At 44.8% G+C, this 13,084-nt stretch overlaps 2 protein-coding genes across 3 annotated transcripts in view; both read left to right on the top strand.

Annotated features, from left to right (window-relative positions):
* The window catches only part of Pik3cb (phosphatidylinositol-4,5-bisphosphate 3-kinase catalytic subunit beta), a 105,846-nt gene extending 98,288 nt beyond the window's left edge, over positions 1-7,558 (top strand). For both annotated transcript variants that reach the window (XM_050139412.1, XM_050139410.1), the window contains 4 exons: positions 1,630-1,753; positions 3,293-3,438; positions 5,090-5,222; positions 6,086-7,558. In XM_050139412.1, the coding sequence (XP_049995369.1) occupies positions 1,630-1,753; positions 3,293-3,438; positions 5,090-5,222; positions 6,086-6,223 (541 nt within the window). In that variant the 3' untranslated portion in view covers positions 6,224-7,558. The remainder of the gene's footprint in view (positions 1-1,629; positions 1,754-3,292; positions 3,439-5,089; positions 5,223-6,085) is intronic.
* A 2,998-nt stretch (positions 7,559-10,556) lies between these two features.
* LOC126500048 (coxsackievirus and adenovirus receptor-like) overlaps positions 10,557-13,084 on the top strand; it is a 24,792-nt gene continuing 22,264 nt past the window's right edge. Inside the window, exon 1 of the mRNA XM_050139670.1 lies at positions 10,557-10,676. Coding sequence (XP_049995627.1) covers positions 10,634-10,676 — 43 coding nt within the window. The 5' untranslated portion in view covers positions 10,557-10,633. The remainder of the gene's footprint in view (positions 10,677-13,084) is intronic.

Here is a 13,084-nt window from a genome sequence, read left to right as displayed (position 1 = left end):
CCCTTCTCACTTTTCTCTCCCCATCTCCCCTTACCTCCCTCCCCCCCTCCCCCAAGATCCCATTTTTTGCCCGGCAATCTTGTCTACTTCCCATAATCAGGAGGATAGCTATATGTTTTTCTTTGGGATCACCTTCTTATTTAGCTTCTTTAGGAGATCAAATTATAGACTCACTGACCTTTATTTATCTCTAGAAACCAATTATGAGTGAGTACATCCCATGTTCATCTTTTTGGGTCTGGGTTAACTCACTCAGGATAGTGTTTTCTATTTCCATCCATTTGCATGCAAAATAAGGATTTGTTTATTTTTGTTTGGTATTTTGGTTTTTTTGTGGGGGAGAGGTTGAATGTCTCTAGTCCTGGCTGTCATTGAGCTCACCGTGTAGACCACAGAGATCCTCCTGCCTCTGCCGCAACAGTGCTGGGATCAAAGGTGTGTGCTGTCACCCCCAGCCTTATTGTTATTTCTAATTAAGTGTACATGTGTATGGGTATGTGCACATGGGTGCAGGTGCCCACAGAGTCCAGAAGGTTCAGATGCCCCAGAACTGGAGCTACAGGTGGTGGGACCAAACTCAGATGCTCTAGGGGCCAGCAAAGTTCTTACCCGAGAAGCCACCTTTTAACCCTAATGTGTTGATTTTATGATTTAAGTAAATGAGTTTGTATAATCTGTGATATTTCCAAACTAAAAGAAAAATGTTTAAAATTTTGTCCTTGGCTGAGGATATAGATCAGTTGGTAGCTTTCCTAATATTGGCAAAGCCATGGGTTTGATCCATAGGACCACAGGTACTTGCTCAGTGACACATGCCTGTAACCTCAGCATTCAGGAGGTAGAGGCAGAAGAATCAAAAAGTCTAGGGTCATCCTGAGCTATAAAACCATGAGACCCTGCTTCAATAATAATATAAGAAGAATAAGTTTATTTATGGTAAGGGTGATGAACAATATCACTATTCTAGGAAATATTTTGCTGTGTAGGAAAGTGTTTTACAAGTACTTTTGGCTAACCACTTAAATCAGATTTAAATTTTATCATTCACATTGTTTCATGTGAGAACTGAATCAATTTCAGTCTAACAGCCTTCCCCAAAGGGGCTGTATCCTAACTTCTGATTGAGGTCACTGACCAGCATGGTGAGAATGGCAGTGCTTGACTCTAAAACCTGGATGCTAATCTGAGACCACCCTGACTGACGTGGCTTCCTTCAGTAACCCCAGCACTTAAGAGTCTAAGGGAGGAGGGAATTGCCATGGATTCAAGGGCAGGCAAGTTTCTTGGTGATTTTTGTGCCCGACTGGGTTATAGAGTAAGACCTTGTAAACTAAAAACTGAAACAAAAGCTAGTTAAAAAAAATATTCCTAGGCCCCAGGATGGTATAGCAAAGCCATGGTGGCCTCTCACAGTACCATGCATATAAGCGTACATCCCACTGACACAGGACTCCTAGGACATAGGGACTTAAACGGCTGAGGCTCAGTGAGGTGATGTCCTGAAAGCGGCCTGACAGCCTTTCGGGCACCATGTGGTCATTCGGCTTTGGTTTGTTTTACGAGTTCTCTGCATGGTTGAGAGCATCAACATATGGAGGTCTGATCCACTGCTTTTCTGTCTGTCTTCAGGGATGACCTGGACCGAGCAATTGAGGAGTTCACCCTGTCCTGTGCTGGCTACTGTGTAGCTTCTTATGTCCTTGGCATTGGTGACAGGCATAGTGACAACATCATGGTGAAAAAAACCGGCCAGGTAAGTTGCACTGCAGAAGCCATGGGCTCGGGTGGCATTGAGTTGTGTTTTTGTCTTTCACCTTTCTCCCAGCCCCATCTCACATACCATTTGCTTTACATGATCAATGGTTCACAATTAGGCGGTAAGCATTTTTTTAAATGTTCAACATTTGCTATTGCTATTATTTAAAAGTAACCTGTCTCTCATTACAAAAATTTGTATTTGGCTCAGTGAGTTCAAGGCCAACCTGCTCTACAGAGCTAGTTCCAGGACAGCTAGGGCTGTTACACAGAGAAACCCTGTCTTGAAAAAAACTTTTAAAAAAAATTTAAATTTTAAAAAAATTAAAAAAAATCTGTATTTGGTTCTGGTATGGTGGTATGGACCTATAATTAGAGCACTCAGGAGACTGAGGCAGGAGAGTTGCTTGTTTGAGACCCTGTCTTAACCTAGTGGAAGAAAATAACAAGGTGGGGGTTTGAGAGATAGCTCTTTGGTTAAGAGCACTGACTGCTCTTCCAGAGGACCCAGGTTTGGCTCCCAGCTCACAACTGTCTACAACTCTAGTTTCAGGAGATCCGATACCTTCTCTGGTTCTTCAGGCACCAAACACATGTGTAGGCAAAGCACCCAATACAAATAAAATAAAAATAAATAAAGTCTTGTAAGAAAACAATGCTTTGAAAAAAGAGTGGAATCAAAATGTACTACCTTGTCTTTTTCTTTTCTTTTTTAAATTTACTTTCTGTATACTTATTTGCCTGTATGTATGTTTGTATGCCATGTGCATGCCTAGTGCATGTAGAAGCCAGAAACAGGTGTCAGCTCCCCTAAGACTGGAGTCACGGAGAGTATTAAGCTGCCATGTGGGTGCTGGGAACCCAGACTGGGTCATCTCCTGAAAGAGCAGCCAGTGTTCTTAATCACTGGTCAGTGAGCCATCTCTCCAGTCCCAAGTTTTTTGTTTTAATTTTGGAATATCAGACTTGCTCACTGTAGGAGCTAGGAGAAATGCAGGTGGTGTCTTTCTAAGGAAGCCAGATGAGGTGATTTAATTTCAGTCTTTTCTCATTATTTACAACTAGGTTTTATCCATAAAGGGTTTTGTATTGTACACAGGCATAGAGAGTAAGATGGTCCAGTGGCTCAGCAGAACTGAGAAAATGGAAGTCTGAGAGTCTTGGAGAGCCATAGCCGGCTCTCAGAAAACCGGGGAACTAGAGCAGTGCTCTCAACTTGTGGGCCGTGACCCCTTTGGGGGTTGTCCGAGACCATCAGAAAACACAGATGTTTTCAGATGCATTACAATCCATAACAACAAGATTACAGTTATGAAGTAGCAATAAAAAATAATTTTATGACTAGGGTCATCTCAACATGAGGATCAGGGGAATGGCTCAAGTACGTAAGGTGGGTGCTGTGTAGACTGCTGGGGGAATCGCTCAGGTAGAATGATATATTAAATTGGGGCCTAATATTAAATTGGTATGACAGAAGTCATACCAAATAGAAATATTGAAGAGTCGCCAGGAAAATAAGATCCCATTTATTTTACAGCTCTTCCACATAGATTTTGGACATATTCTTGGAAATTTCAAATCTAAATTTGGCATTAAAAGAGAGCGAGTACCTTTTATCCTTACTTATGACTTCATTCATGTCATTCAGCAAGGAAAAACAGGAAATACAGAAAAATTTGGCAGGTGAGTATTGCCCTTGTGTCAAGGAGAAGTATCTACCTTCTCTGACCAGGTCGCTCACATTTTCTAATTCTTCCTGTTACTTTCCTGTGTTTGTGATAAAATGCTCCGACAAGAGCAACCTGAAGCAGACAGGACTTATTTTGGCTCAAGTTTCGGGGTCTTGTGGTGGGGGAGTCACAATGGCAGGAGCAGAGATCAGCACGCTGAGGGCTGCTGCTCAGTTTCCGTTCTCCAGCACCTCAGCCAGGGAGCGGCAGCACCCAGTCCTCCCGCTGGTTAGCCACACAGGCCTGCTCAGAGGCCAGTCTCCAGCTGACTCTAGACTTTGTCCAGCAGGCAGCATCAGGCATCATACTAACAGGGTTGTTTTGGTCTGGGAGATTCTTGGACTGGTAACAGAAGATTCGGATTCTTCTCCAGTTCAGAAGTGACCAGGAGGGAGACAGAGAAAATCCTAACCTGTGATAAGCTACTGTGTTTTATTGCACCTTCTACCTGTTTCAGAAAATTATATCCCCAAACTACAATGCTGTTTGACAGTAAGATGCTGGGAGAACAAGCATCTTACTGTCACTCTGTGTAAGGGAGCCTGGGCTTGAAGCAGACGTTACTGGCAGTGTGTTCTCTAGCATTTATCTTCTTGCCTGTGTTTTTTTTTTTTTTTTTATTTTAAAATGTGGACAAAAGGGATTAAAGAGATGGCTCAGTAGGTAATGGTGCTTGTCAACAAGTTTGGGTGGTGGCGCATGCCTTTAATCCCAGCACTCGGAGGCAGAGGCAGGTGGATCTCTGTGAGTTCGAGGCCAGCCTGGTCTTCAACAGCTAGTTCCAAGATAGGCTCCAAAGCTACAGAGAAACCCTGTCTCAAAAAAAAAAAAAATGTGGACAAAAGGAGTTGAAGAGATGGCTCAGTAGCTTGGACTTTGAGTTTGGTCAAATCCCATGTGTGAAGAGTGAACCAATTCCCTCAAATTGTCCTTCTACCCCTACACACACACACACACACACACACACACACACACACACACACACACGATAGATAGATAGATAGATAGATAGATAGATAGATAGATAGATAGATAGATAGATAGATGTAAACAAAAGTTCTAATGAGAACAAAAGTAATGGGTGAAGTAGAGGGATGTATCGTGTGGACACTCTACTTGCATGCTCAGTAGAGGCTGAGACGAACGTTTCTTTTCTGTGGGAATTAGTTGGATGACTCTTGGCCATTATCGTCTTAAAGGGGAGAAAGAGCAAAACAACTAGGAGTGCACAGCATCAACTGTTTTTAGGGACGGAAGAGATTAAAAGGCAGAGCCCAGGCGGGCATTCAGAAATGCCCAGGCATTATAACAATCGCTTGTTTAATGTTTCCATGTTTTGTGGTAAGTCAAAGCCCAGGTTGTTGCATTGCTATTCCTGTAGAAGATAAATTATTTCTGATTCGAAGAGAGAACCATATGGTTTTAGAGAGTTTGATTTCTTTATGTAAACTGTAGTCTGGGGCTGTTTTCAAAGCATCAAACATGAGCTGAAGCTTCTGTTTATGGGGATGCCCTAGCTCTAAAGATATCTGCTTTTCTTTCTTTCCTTTGCAAATGCCCACCTCCCTGGGACACCACACACATGGATATTACATCAACTCAAGGTTTCGCCAGTGCTGTGAAGATGCCTATCTGATTTTAAGGCGGCATGGGAACCTCTTCATCACTCTCTTTGCACTGATGTTGACTGCAGGGCTTCCTGAGCTTACGTCAGTCAAAGATATACAGTATCTTAAGGTAAAAACCCCCTTCTCTGTGTGTTTGTTGGCATTTGTGAGCACAAAGCTCAGTTAGAGCTCCATTCAAAATGTCCACAGGGAACTGTCAAAATGGCTCAGACGGGAAGGCTGCCGGCTGCCAAGTCTGAGGATCTGAGTTCAGTTCCTGGAGAAAACTGAATTAAAGATTCCCACTAACCTCTGTGTGCATGTGCCTGTGCATGGGCACGCGCGCGCGCGCACACACACACACACACACAAACACACACGGGCATGTACACGCACACACGGGCATGTACACGCACACAAAATAAATATAATTATTATCATCGTCATTAGTATTATTTTACAAAGAAGACTTGAGAAATATCAACCTCCAGTCATTTTTTTTAAAAATAAAATATCCAAAGGAGTGAAACAAAGTTGTTTCCTCTGGCTTTTAGCCAAAGGGTGGAAGCAGGTAATCTGTGAAGTTCACATGAAGGAGAAGTTTCTAAAGGAGCTGTTAACTTAGAAAATTTCTCCACGAGAGAAGGGGCGTGCAGGGGAAGGTTCTAGGCCAGGACTTGTTGCCCACACGCTGGGTCAGCAGCTGCCCAACACTGGTTTCTACCGGTTTGCCTTTGACTTGCTGTGGATCCTCAGTCATCTGACCAGAACAGCAGCTCAGTGTCTTACGTTAATTAAAAATTAATTCCATCCTCAAGAACCCTTTGCTAAGGGCATATGTCATTTTCCTGGGTATTCATCTTGCTCTGCAGGTGACATTTATATGGGAACATGAAAGTGTGGGTGGGGAGGCTGGCCACACCTCCCATAGATTATGTTTGCATGTCTCTGTCAAGGGTGGATGAAGTCAAACATTTTTCTCTTCATCTTTAGGACTCTCTTGCCTTAGGAAAGAGTGAAGAAGAAGCACTCAAACAGTTTAAGCAGAAATTTGATGAGGCCCTCAGGGAAAGCTGGACTACCAAGGTGAACTGGATGGCTCACACAGTTCGCAAAGACTACAGGTCTTAGCATCGGCCTTGGCTCCCAGTGAACTTGTCAGTTTGTTTCCTTTCCATTTTGCACTTGCACTAAACATGACCCTGCCAGAAATGCAAAGGGAATGAAATCCTGAAACCCAGAGTGAAATCAAGAATGAGGCCTCCCACAGAGCCTGATCTGAACCATCCCGATGCCCACCGTGTTTCTCATCCTGAACATTGCCAACAGACAGCATGGAGGACCCTTTCCTGCTGACCTTGCACGCCGAGGAATGCTACTAAGGACTCTTTGGGATTTTTTTTCCTTCAGTATTTGGTACTTTACCAGAGGTGTAAATACTTCTTTTCAGTGTTGTGACCAAGTGCTGACACTCAGCCAACAACTCACCATAACATTTGGGGGCTGGAACTGTTCTGACTGTCCAAATGAGGCTTCAAAGAAAGGTATCTCCCTTCCCTTTTTAAATTATGTAAGCTACAAATTACATTGATTATGTTGAATTTAATTATTTTTTAAAGGAAATATTTTAAATCTGTGAAAACTCACTAATTTTGTTAATATTTATCTATCATGATAGCATCATTCCAGCCAGACTTGCTGAGAATCTATTGGTGGGGCAAATATAATATATATATATATCTATATATATATGCTGCATATATATTTATAAAATTTCTAGTGGGAGTTCTATATAAAAAGATGTTTCTTTGGTATTCTTCAGCCTGTGTTTTAAAGTTTTACAAAAGCAGAGCTTTTCCTAAGTTACTTTTCAGTTGACCGTGGATCCAGGTCTTCCATCCGCTTCAGTCCTGAGGCACATATGAATGCAGTTTCTCTGCGTAGCTCTGAGAGTTCATCTCATAAAACACAATACTTGAGCAGATGTATCCAAGGAAGCGAGCAGATGAAAAGGAATCTATTTATGGAATAAACTCCAAACCCAAATTTCAGTATTTTAGTAATACGCCAGCTGTTCTTACTGTATTTATTGAAATGTATAATAATGTGATTTTTTTTCAATGGTATTTGTTGAAATTGAAGTGGATTCATGCCACATGGGAATCTTAATTTATTTGTTGAGGTACCATACAGTTAGGGTGCTAGGTGACAAGTGATGCTAACATGTGCAATAGGAACTACTGGTTGGTGTGTACATGGATGTTCTTCCTGAGTAATGGCGGAGTGCTCGCCTTAGCAGCACACATATTGAGTACTGTCAAGATCCAGCAAAACTACTGCTTCTTCTCCAAAGAAATGGGGAGCCCTCAATCCTCAGTGACATGGGAAAGACAACTGAGTACTTGCCCTGTGACTTCAGTTTTCTATAGGAATTTTATTAAAGATTGTTTAATTTTGTTGTCCTTCTTAATGTTCTCTGTCAAATAAATGGGTGGTTTTGGCTGTTTGGGGACATGTGGGCCTTTCTCTGTGAGAAACACAGAGTCTTCGGAACCTGCTGCTATTGGAATGCTCCCAAAATGGACACGTCAGTAGAGAGACCAACCTCAGGAGTGGGCTGAGGTTCAGGACCTCTGCCCAGCTTCCCCTTGCTCCACCATGGACAGTCTTGACGGTCTCTTGGACTGATGGAAGCCTAGGGGGCGGGGGTGTTTTCGTCAGTCTGCTGTTGTAACCTCAGCTCGCTGCCTCTACTGCATTCATGTGCACGTATGTGTGGGAAAGCGGCCAGGGTGGTGTGGTTCAGTAGGTAGATACAGACAGACACTCCATCTGTGCTTGCTGAGTTGCTTGTCTGAGAAGAGAAGGCTGAAGGCAGAAAGCTAGCCACCCTCTAGATTGAATTAGCACTCTAGGCTGTACAGATACCGGCTTGAACAAGGACTGGCTAACCCACGTTTCTCTACATCCTTAAATGCCTCACTTGTTACATAACAATTTTCTCTCTCTGACTCTGAGCCAAAGGCCCAGACTTCTTCCAGGTTGGCTTTGAGAACTTGGTAGTAGTATCATCGGGGGATGTCAGGCTAGAGTTAGGTTGCCAGGAAGCATGGCCCTACAGATAGTCTAGAAGCCACTTTGTCAACAGCGATTATTCTCTGTCCCAGGGTGTATGTTACTATGTCTCATAATTTATTCAGGTTAATCAATTCAAGTTTGAGTGTTAGGTATTTGTAACCCTGGCACTTGGGAGAAGCAGGAGCTCAAGACCATTCTGAGATGCAGTGAGTTTGAGGGCACTCTGAGCTACACCAGACCCCGACTCAAAACAACTATCAAGTAGAAATGGTTTCTAGTATTTTCTAATTCAGTTTTCAGAAGTATTGATATTACTGCCACTGTAAGATTGGGACTTCTGCCCACAAGCTAATTCCTGTTTCCTTCAGTGACTGAGACACCCTAACAATGCCGCTTAATCTCCCTTAGTTCAGCAGGTCCTCTTAAGTCTTAAAGTGGTTGATACATCTACCTTAACCAGCTCCTGTCTTGGTCCCATAGGATGTACTTAAACCCAGGCTCTGTGTCTCAGCCTCTGCCTGGGGTTACTTGGCATTCTTGGAAATGCCTCTATAAGATTGGGCTGTACTAGTGATTGTTGTGGAGGGGTCAAACCATGTGGGTGGTACCACCTCTGGGATAGTGGTCCTGGGTGCTATAAAAAGTAGACTGAGCAAGCCAGGGAGCAGCACGCCTCCATGACTTCGCTTCAGTTCCTGCCTCTGGGTTCCTGCCCTGCCTGAGTTTCCGCCCTGACTTCCTTCAGCAGTGGACTGTGATGTGGACTGTAAGCTGAAATAAACTCTTTCTCCTCCAAGTTACTTTTTGGTGATGGTGTTTTATCAGAGCAGTAGAAACCATGAGGAGAAAAATACACCCTCCTATAGCAACTGAGGTTGGAATAATTGTCATCTTATTACCCACTTAGTAAATAAGCTGGAATAGACAGTTGCTCATTCCTGAGGGAGTTTAGATTTGAGTTCAGAAGCCCCCTGATGTGGAAGGCAGGACTTTCCCTCCCTCTAGTTTTCTCTGCAGCGGTGTCTGCTCTGTGGCTGTGTCTTAGAGCACCTACCTCAAGGTCGCCGGGCTGATCTCCACTTCCCCGCGTTCTCCTCCTGTTACCTTCTACTCTCTAAATCTTCATTAGACAGTATGACAGAAGTGAATGGCCTCGATGCTTGGTCCTTTGCTTCATAAAATATGATGAGGTAAAGATTTAAATCCTGAATACTGTGGACCTGTATTGATAACTGGTAGGCTCTCGTTTCCTGGGCTAAGAGCGGGTTCCCAAGGCCCATCAGACCATCTTCCAGCTGTATTCAGACTCATCTTAAGTCAGCAGGATTCTACACACGTCAGATTAGAATGTCCTGGAGTGTGGCTCTGCCATTGGTTTAAATAAAGTGAGTGTTCTCCACATAATCTTACTGTACAGCCAGTATTGCAACTAAATTATTTATCTTCCTGATTAATTTCCCCTGTACTTTCTGGCCCAATACAAAGGATTTAATTACTTACTAAGTGCCAGGCAGGAATCTATCTCTATCTCTTTCTCCGTGTGTGTGTGTGTGTGTGTGTGTGTGTAATTTTCATAGCAACTGTGACCTGTAGGGGCCTCCTCTAAATGCCACCCAGATCCCAGATGGTGACCACTCCTGTCCCAGGTCTTATTCCTACTGCATCTCAGCTACTGCTTTTTTGGTGCGCCCTGAGTTTCTCTGCAGTCCAGTGGGCATTGTCCAGGAAGAACAACCCAGAATGAACAAACAGAAGAAGCTCTGAGGGACCTATCGCACTGCAAGCTCTCTGAGTACCCGCACCTCCCACCCTGCACCCTGTCTGGTACCTTCGCCCAACCCTGCCTAGTCCCACTTTTAAATCACTACTTCATGTTGACCAACTTCACTGGTAGAATAATCTTTAAAACAAATCTCCAAATCCCCGAGTCCCAGCTGCAAGTTTGGGATCTTTATGAAAGGAAAATCATCTCATGCCGTCTTCTTCAGCTCACCTGCCTCAGGAAGAAGACTGCTAATGCTGCTGCCCAATCCTTTCACTTCCTAGAACCCCAGGCCAGGCTCTGCAGTGAGCAGCAGAAGGTGGCACAGATGACCGGAGATGTCTACCGGGTTGACTTTGTGGGGCGAATATAGTATGGGTGCAGCAGCGTGGATTACGTTTGGTTTCTGGAGGGAAGTCAGGGGCCAGGAGAGGATGAGGGGTACAACTTCTAGACAACTGAACAGGTTAGGTCAAGGGTCCAGCTCAAAAGAAGCCCTGGGAATTTCCTCTTAACCCTGAGCTGTGCCAGAATGCCCTGGTAACCTCACGTTGGGGCGGAGCTGGCACAGGGGCCAGATGCACCTGCCCTATTGGATGGCATAATCCTGGTGCCCGTTGATAGATAACTAGAAGCAAGGGAAGCTGGGGACCCACAGCAACTGCTGAGTTCCTGTCACTGCCACCCATTGGACGGCCACCATGGTGCTTCTGCTGGGCTTCCTGCTCCTGTTGGGAGTCACAGGTGAGTAAGGGCCATTAGGTCCCCAGCATCTCTTCAGAGTCTCCTTGGGGTTAACAGAGAAGGTATGGAAAGGACAGGAGCGGGGAGCTGGGAGGGTAGGGAACCTCTGCTGAGAGCCCCTTGGGTGCAGGGTGGAAGGGCTGGGACGGGAACTCGGGTGGGTGGGGGAGCCTGCAGGCATATAAGTGAGCCTCCTGCCTTTTCCCAGAGCACTGGCGCCCAGAGTGCAGAATGTGATTTGTTCATGTCTCTCGTCATGTGTCAGACTCTCTCTCCTTAGTGCCTGTCCAGTCATTTCAAATGCTTGGCCATGCGTGGACTGACTGACAGGAGTCTTATCCACTGGACAGCCAGCTGCTCTGAGCCTTGGAATGGTCCAGGCTGCCCCAAGAGAGGGGCACTGAATGGACACATTCTTAGGTTTAGAGGACAGCCACAGTCAGGATTGCTAACTAAAAGGCAAAAGAAAGCTAGGAAGTAGTGCTGCTTCTTAGAGACCCAGAGCAGAATGCAAAGGGAACTCTGCCCTCTGCTTCAAGTCCGTAATGCATTGGCTGATTATATTTTTCTTTTTCATGAGACTGAATGACCTGGTCATTCCTAAAGGATACACCAGACGCATTGTGTTCCTGTGTCCTCTGTTGTCGGTGGGAAGGCAGTGACGGGGAGGGGGAGATTATAACAATGCAGGGACCAGTCACGTGTATGGTATAACCTGTAATCCCAGCATTTAAACTGAGGCAGGAGGTTGGTGAATCTCTGGACAACCTGGGTTAGATGGAGAGCCCCTCTTGTTAAATGTTCTGAGTTCTGATAGCCTTTCTGCCGAATGATTCTGCTTCCGTTAACACTCTTGGATGCCACAGGTGTGAGCATTACCCATGAGCCAGTGCTCTATTACCAAGCCTCTTCCTTATCTGAGTCTACATGGCTGCCCACACCTTCTGGATACATTAAGCTTGGCTGAAATTTCTGGTAATGCTTCCTGAAAAGATAAGGGACAGTTGCCAGTTTCCCTGGTCCATGCCCAGTGGAGCTGGGGTCGAAAAACACTGTCGCTGGGGAAATATAGTTTAGAGCTATCGAAAGCAGAAATGTGGGAGGAAGGAAGTCATTTATAATAATACCTGCCCTGAAATTGAGGGGTTTTTTTTTTCTGGAAAGTTCCATTTCGATTGGCCCAGTAAGGGCATTCTGATACTGAACACCAATTCTTCCACCCCCTCCTGTGAAGCCACAGTGTCCACTGTGGTCACATTCAATGAATCACACTTGTCACACTGAATCACGCCGTCAGCTTGAATGACTCTGAACAACGTGGCTCTTTCCTTTCCCGGCCTTCAGCATTCTGTCGTTTCTCTGAACCCTTGACGTTCAACCACAGGATGGCATGGGAGTGGGTTCTCCTCCAGTCATTTTCTGCTAGGGGTCTAAATACCTCAGATACCGTGATGTCTGTATCTCTCTCAAGATTTGGGGAATTTCCCTCGTCCCTCCCTTCCTGGGGACTGAATCAAGGGCCCTGAACATGCTATGAAACACTCAGTTGCATTTCCAGCCCAGTTTTTCTCCTAACTGCAATCAATAAATGCATATTTACAGAGTAGCTACTGAGTCCAAGGAACCACATGAAGTGGATTGGAGGACAAAAAAGGAAGAAAGAAAAGCTTGTTTCCAGGGTTTTATTTCCCGTCACATGCATGCATGTCCTTTTAAAAATTTAGTTAAGATATAATTGCCTCATTCCCCCAACCTCCTCCTTCCCCCTTTCCCTCCCATGTCCCCTGCTCTGTCCCAATCCATGGACCTCCTCCTCTTTGATCATTTGCATATAGAGGTAAACAAACATAAATGCAGCCTGATTGGTCCGTTCAGTACTACCTGCAAGTTTGTGTTTCAGGGGTGACCATTTGGTATTGGATCAGGGAGCTCATTCCTTGGGAATTCCTATTCTCCCTCTCTCAGTTGTTAGTAGATTGAAACTCTTCCTCTCGCAGGGGTGGGGCCCATCTGTGTCGGGATGTCGGCTGGAGTTGAAATTGTTCAGGTCTTACTTAGGCAGCCATGTTGTTGAGACTCAGGGCTGTAACTTCCCTGTCATAGCTAGAAGGCACAATCTCACAGCAGACTTCCTGAGTCTCTTCCTCTCCAGGTCTTTCTGCCCATCTCCCTCGCTGTTCACTCAGTCTCTGTCTCACTCAGCAGCAAACTAGCCTTGAACTTGATCCTCCTGCTTCAGCCTCCCTAGACACCAGGTTACTAGTGCTTAGTAGAGTGATTGAATTATTTTCTAGAGTTAATGAAAATGCAGACAGTTCCACTTGTTTTGCCTGAGGAGTCTCAAATTGGCACCTGCATATCGAGTTCCTGGGAATGGGTAGAAATATATCAATTTTATTGAGAAGGAT

This window comes from Alexandromys fortis, unplaced genomic scaffold (genome assembly GCF_014885135.2).
Source record: "Alexandromys fortis isolate MF-2015 unplaced genomic scaffold, M_Fortis_MF-2015_v1.1 scaffold_36, whole genome shotgun sequence".
Classification (NCBI taxonomy): Eukaryota; Metazoa; Chordata; class Mammalia; order Rodentia; family Cricetidae; genus Alexandromys; species Alexandromys fortis.
This window is presented reverse-complemented; position numbering and strand designations above follow the sequence as displayed.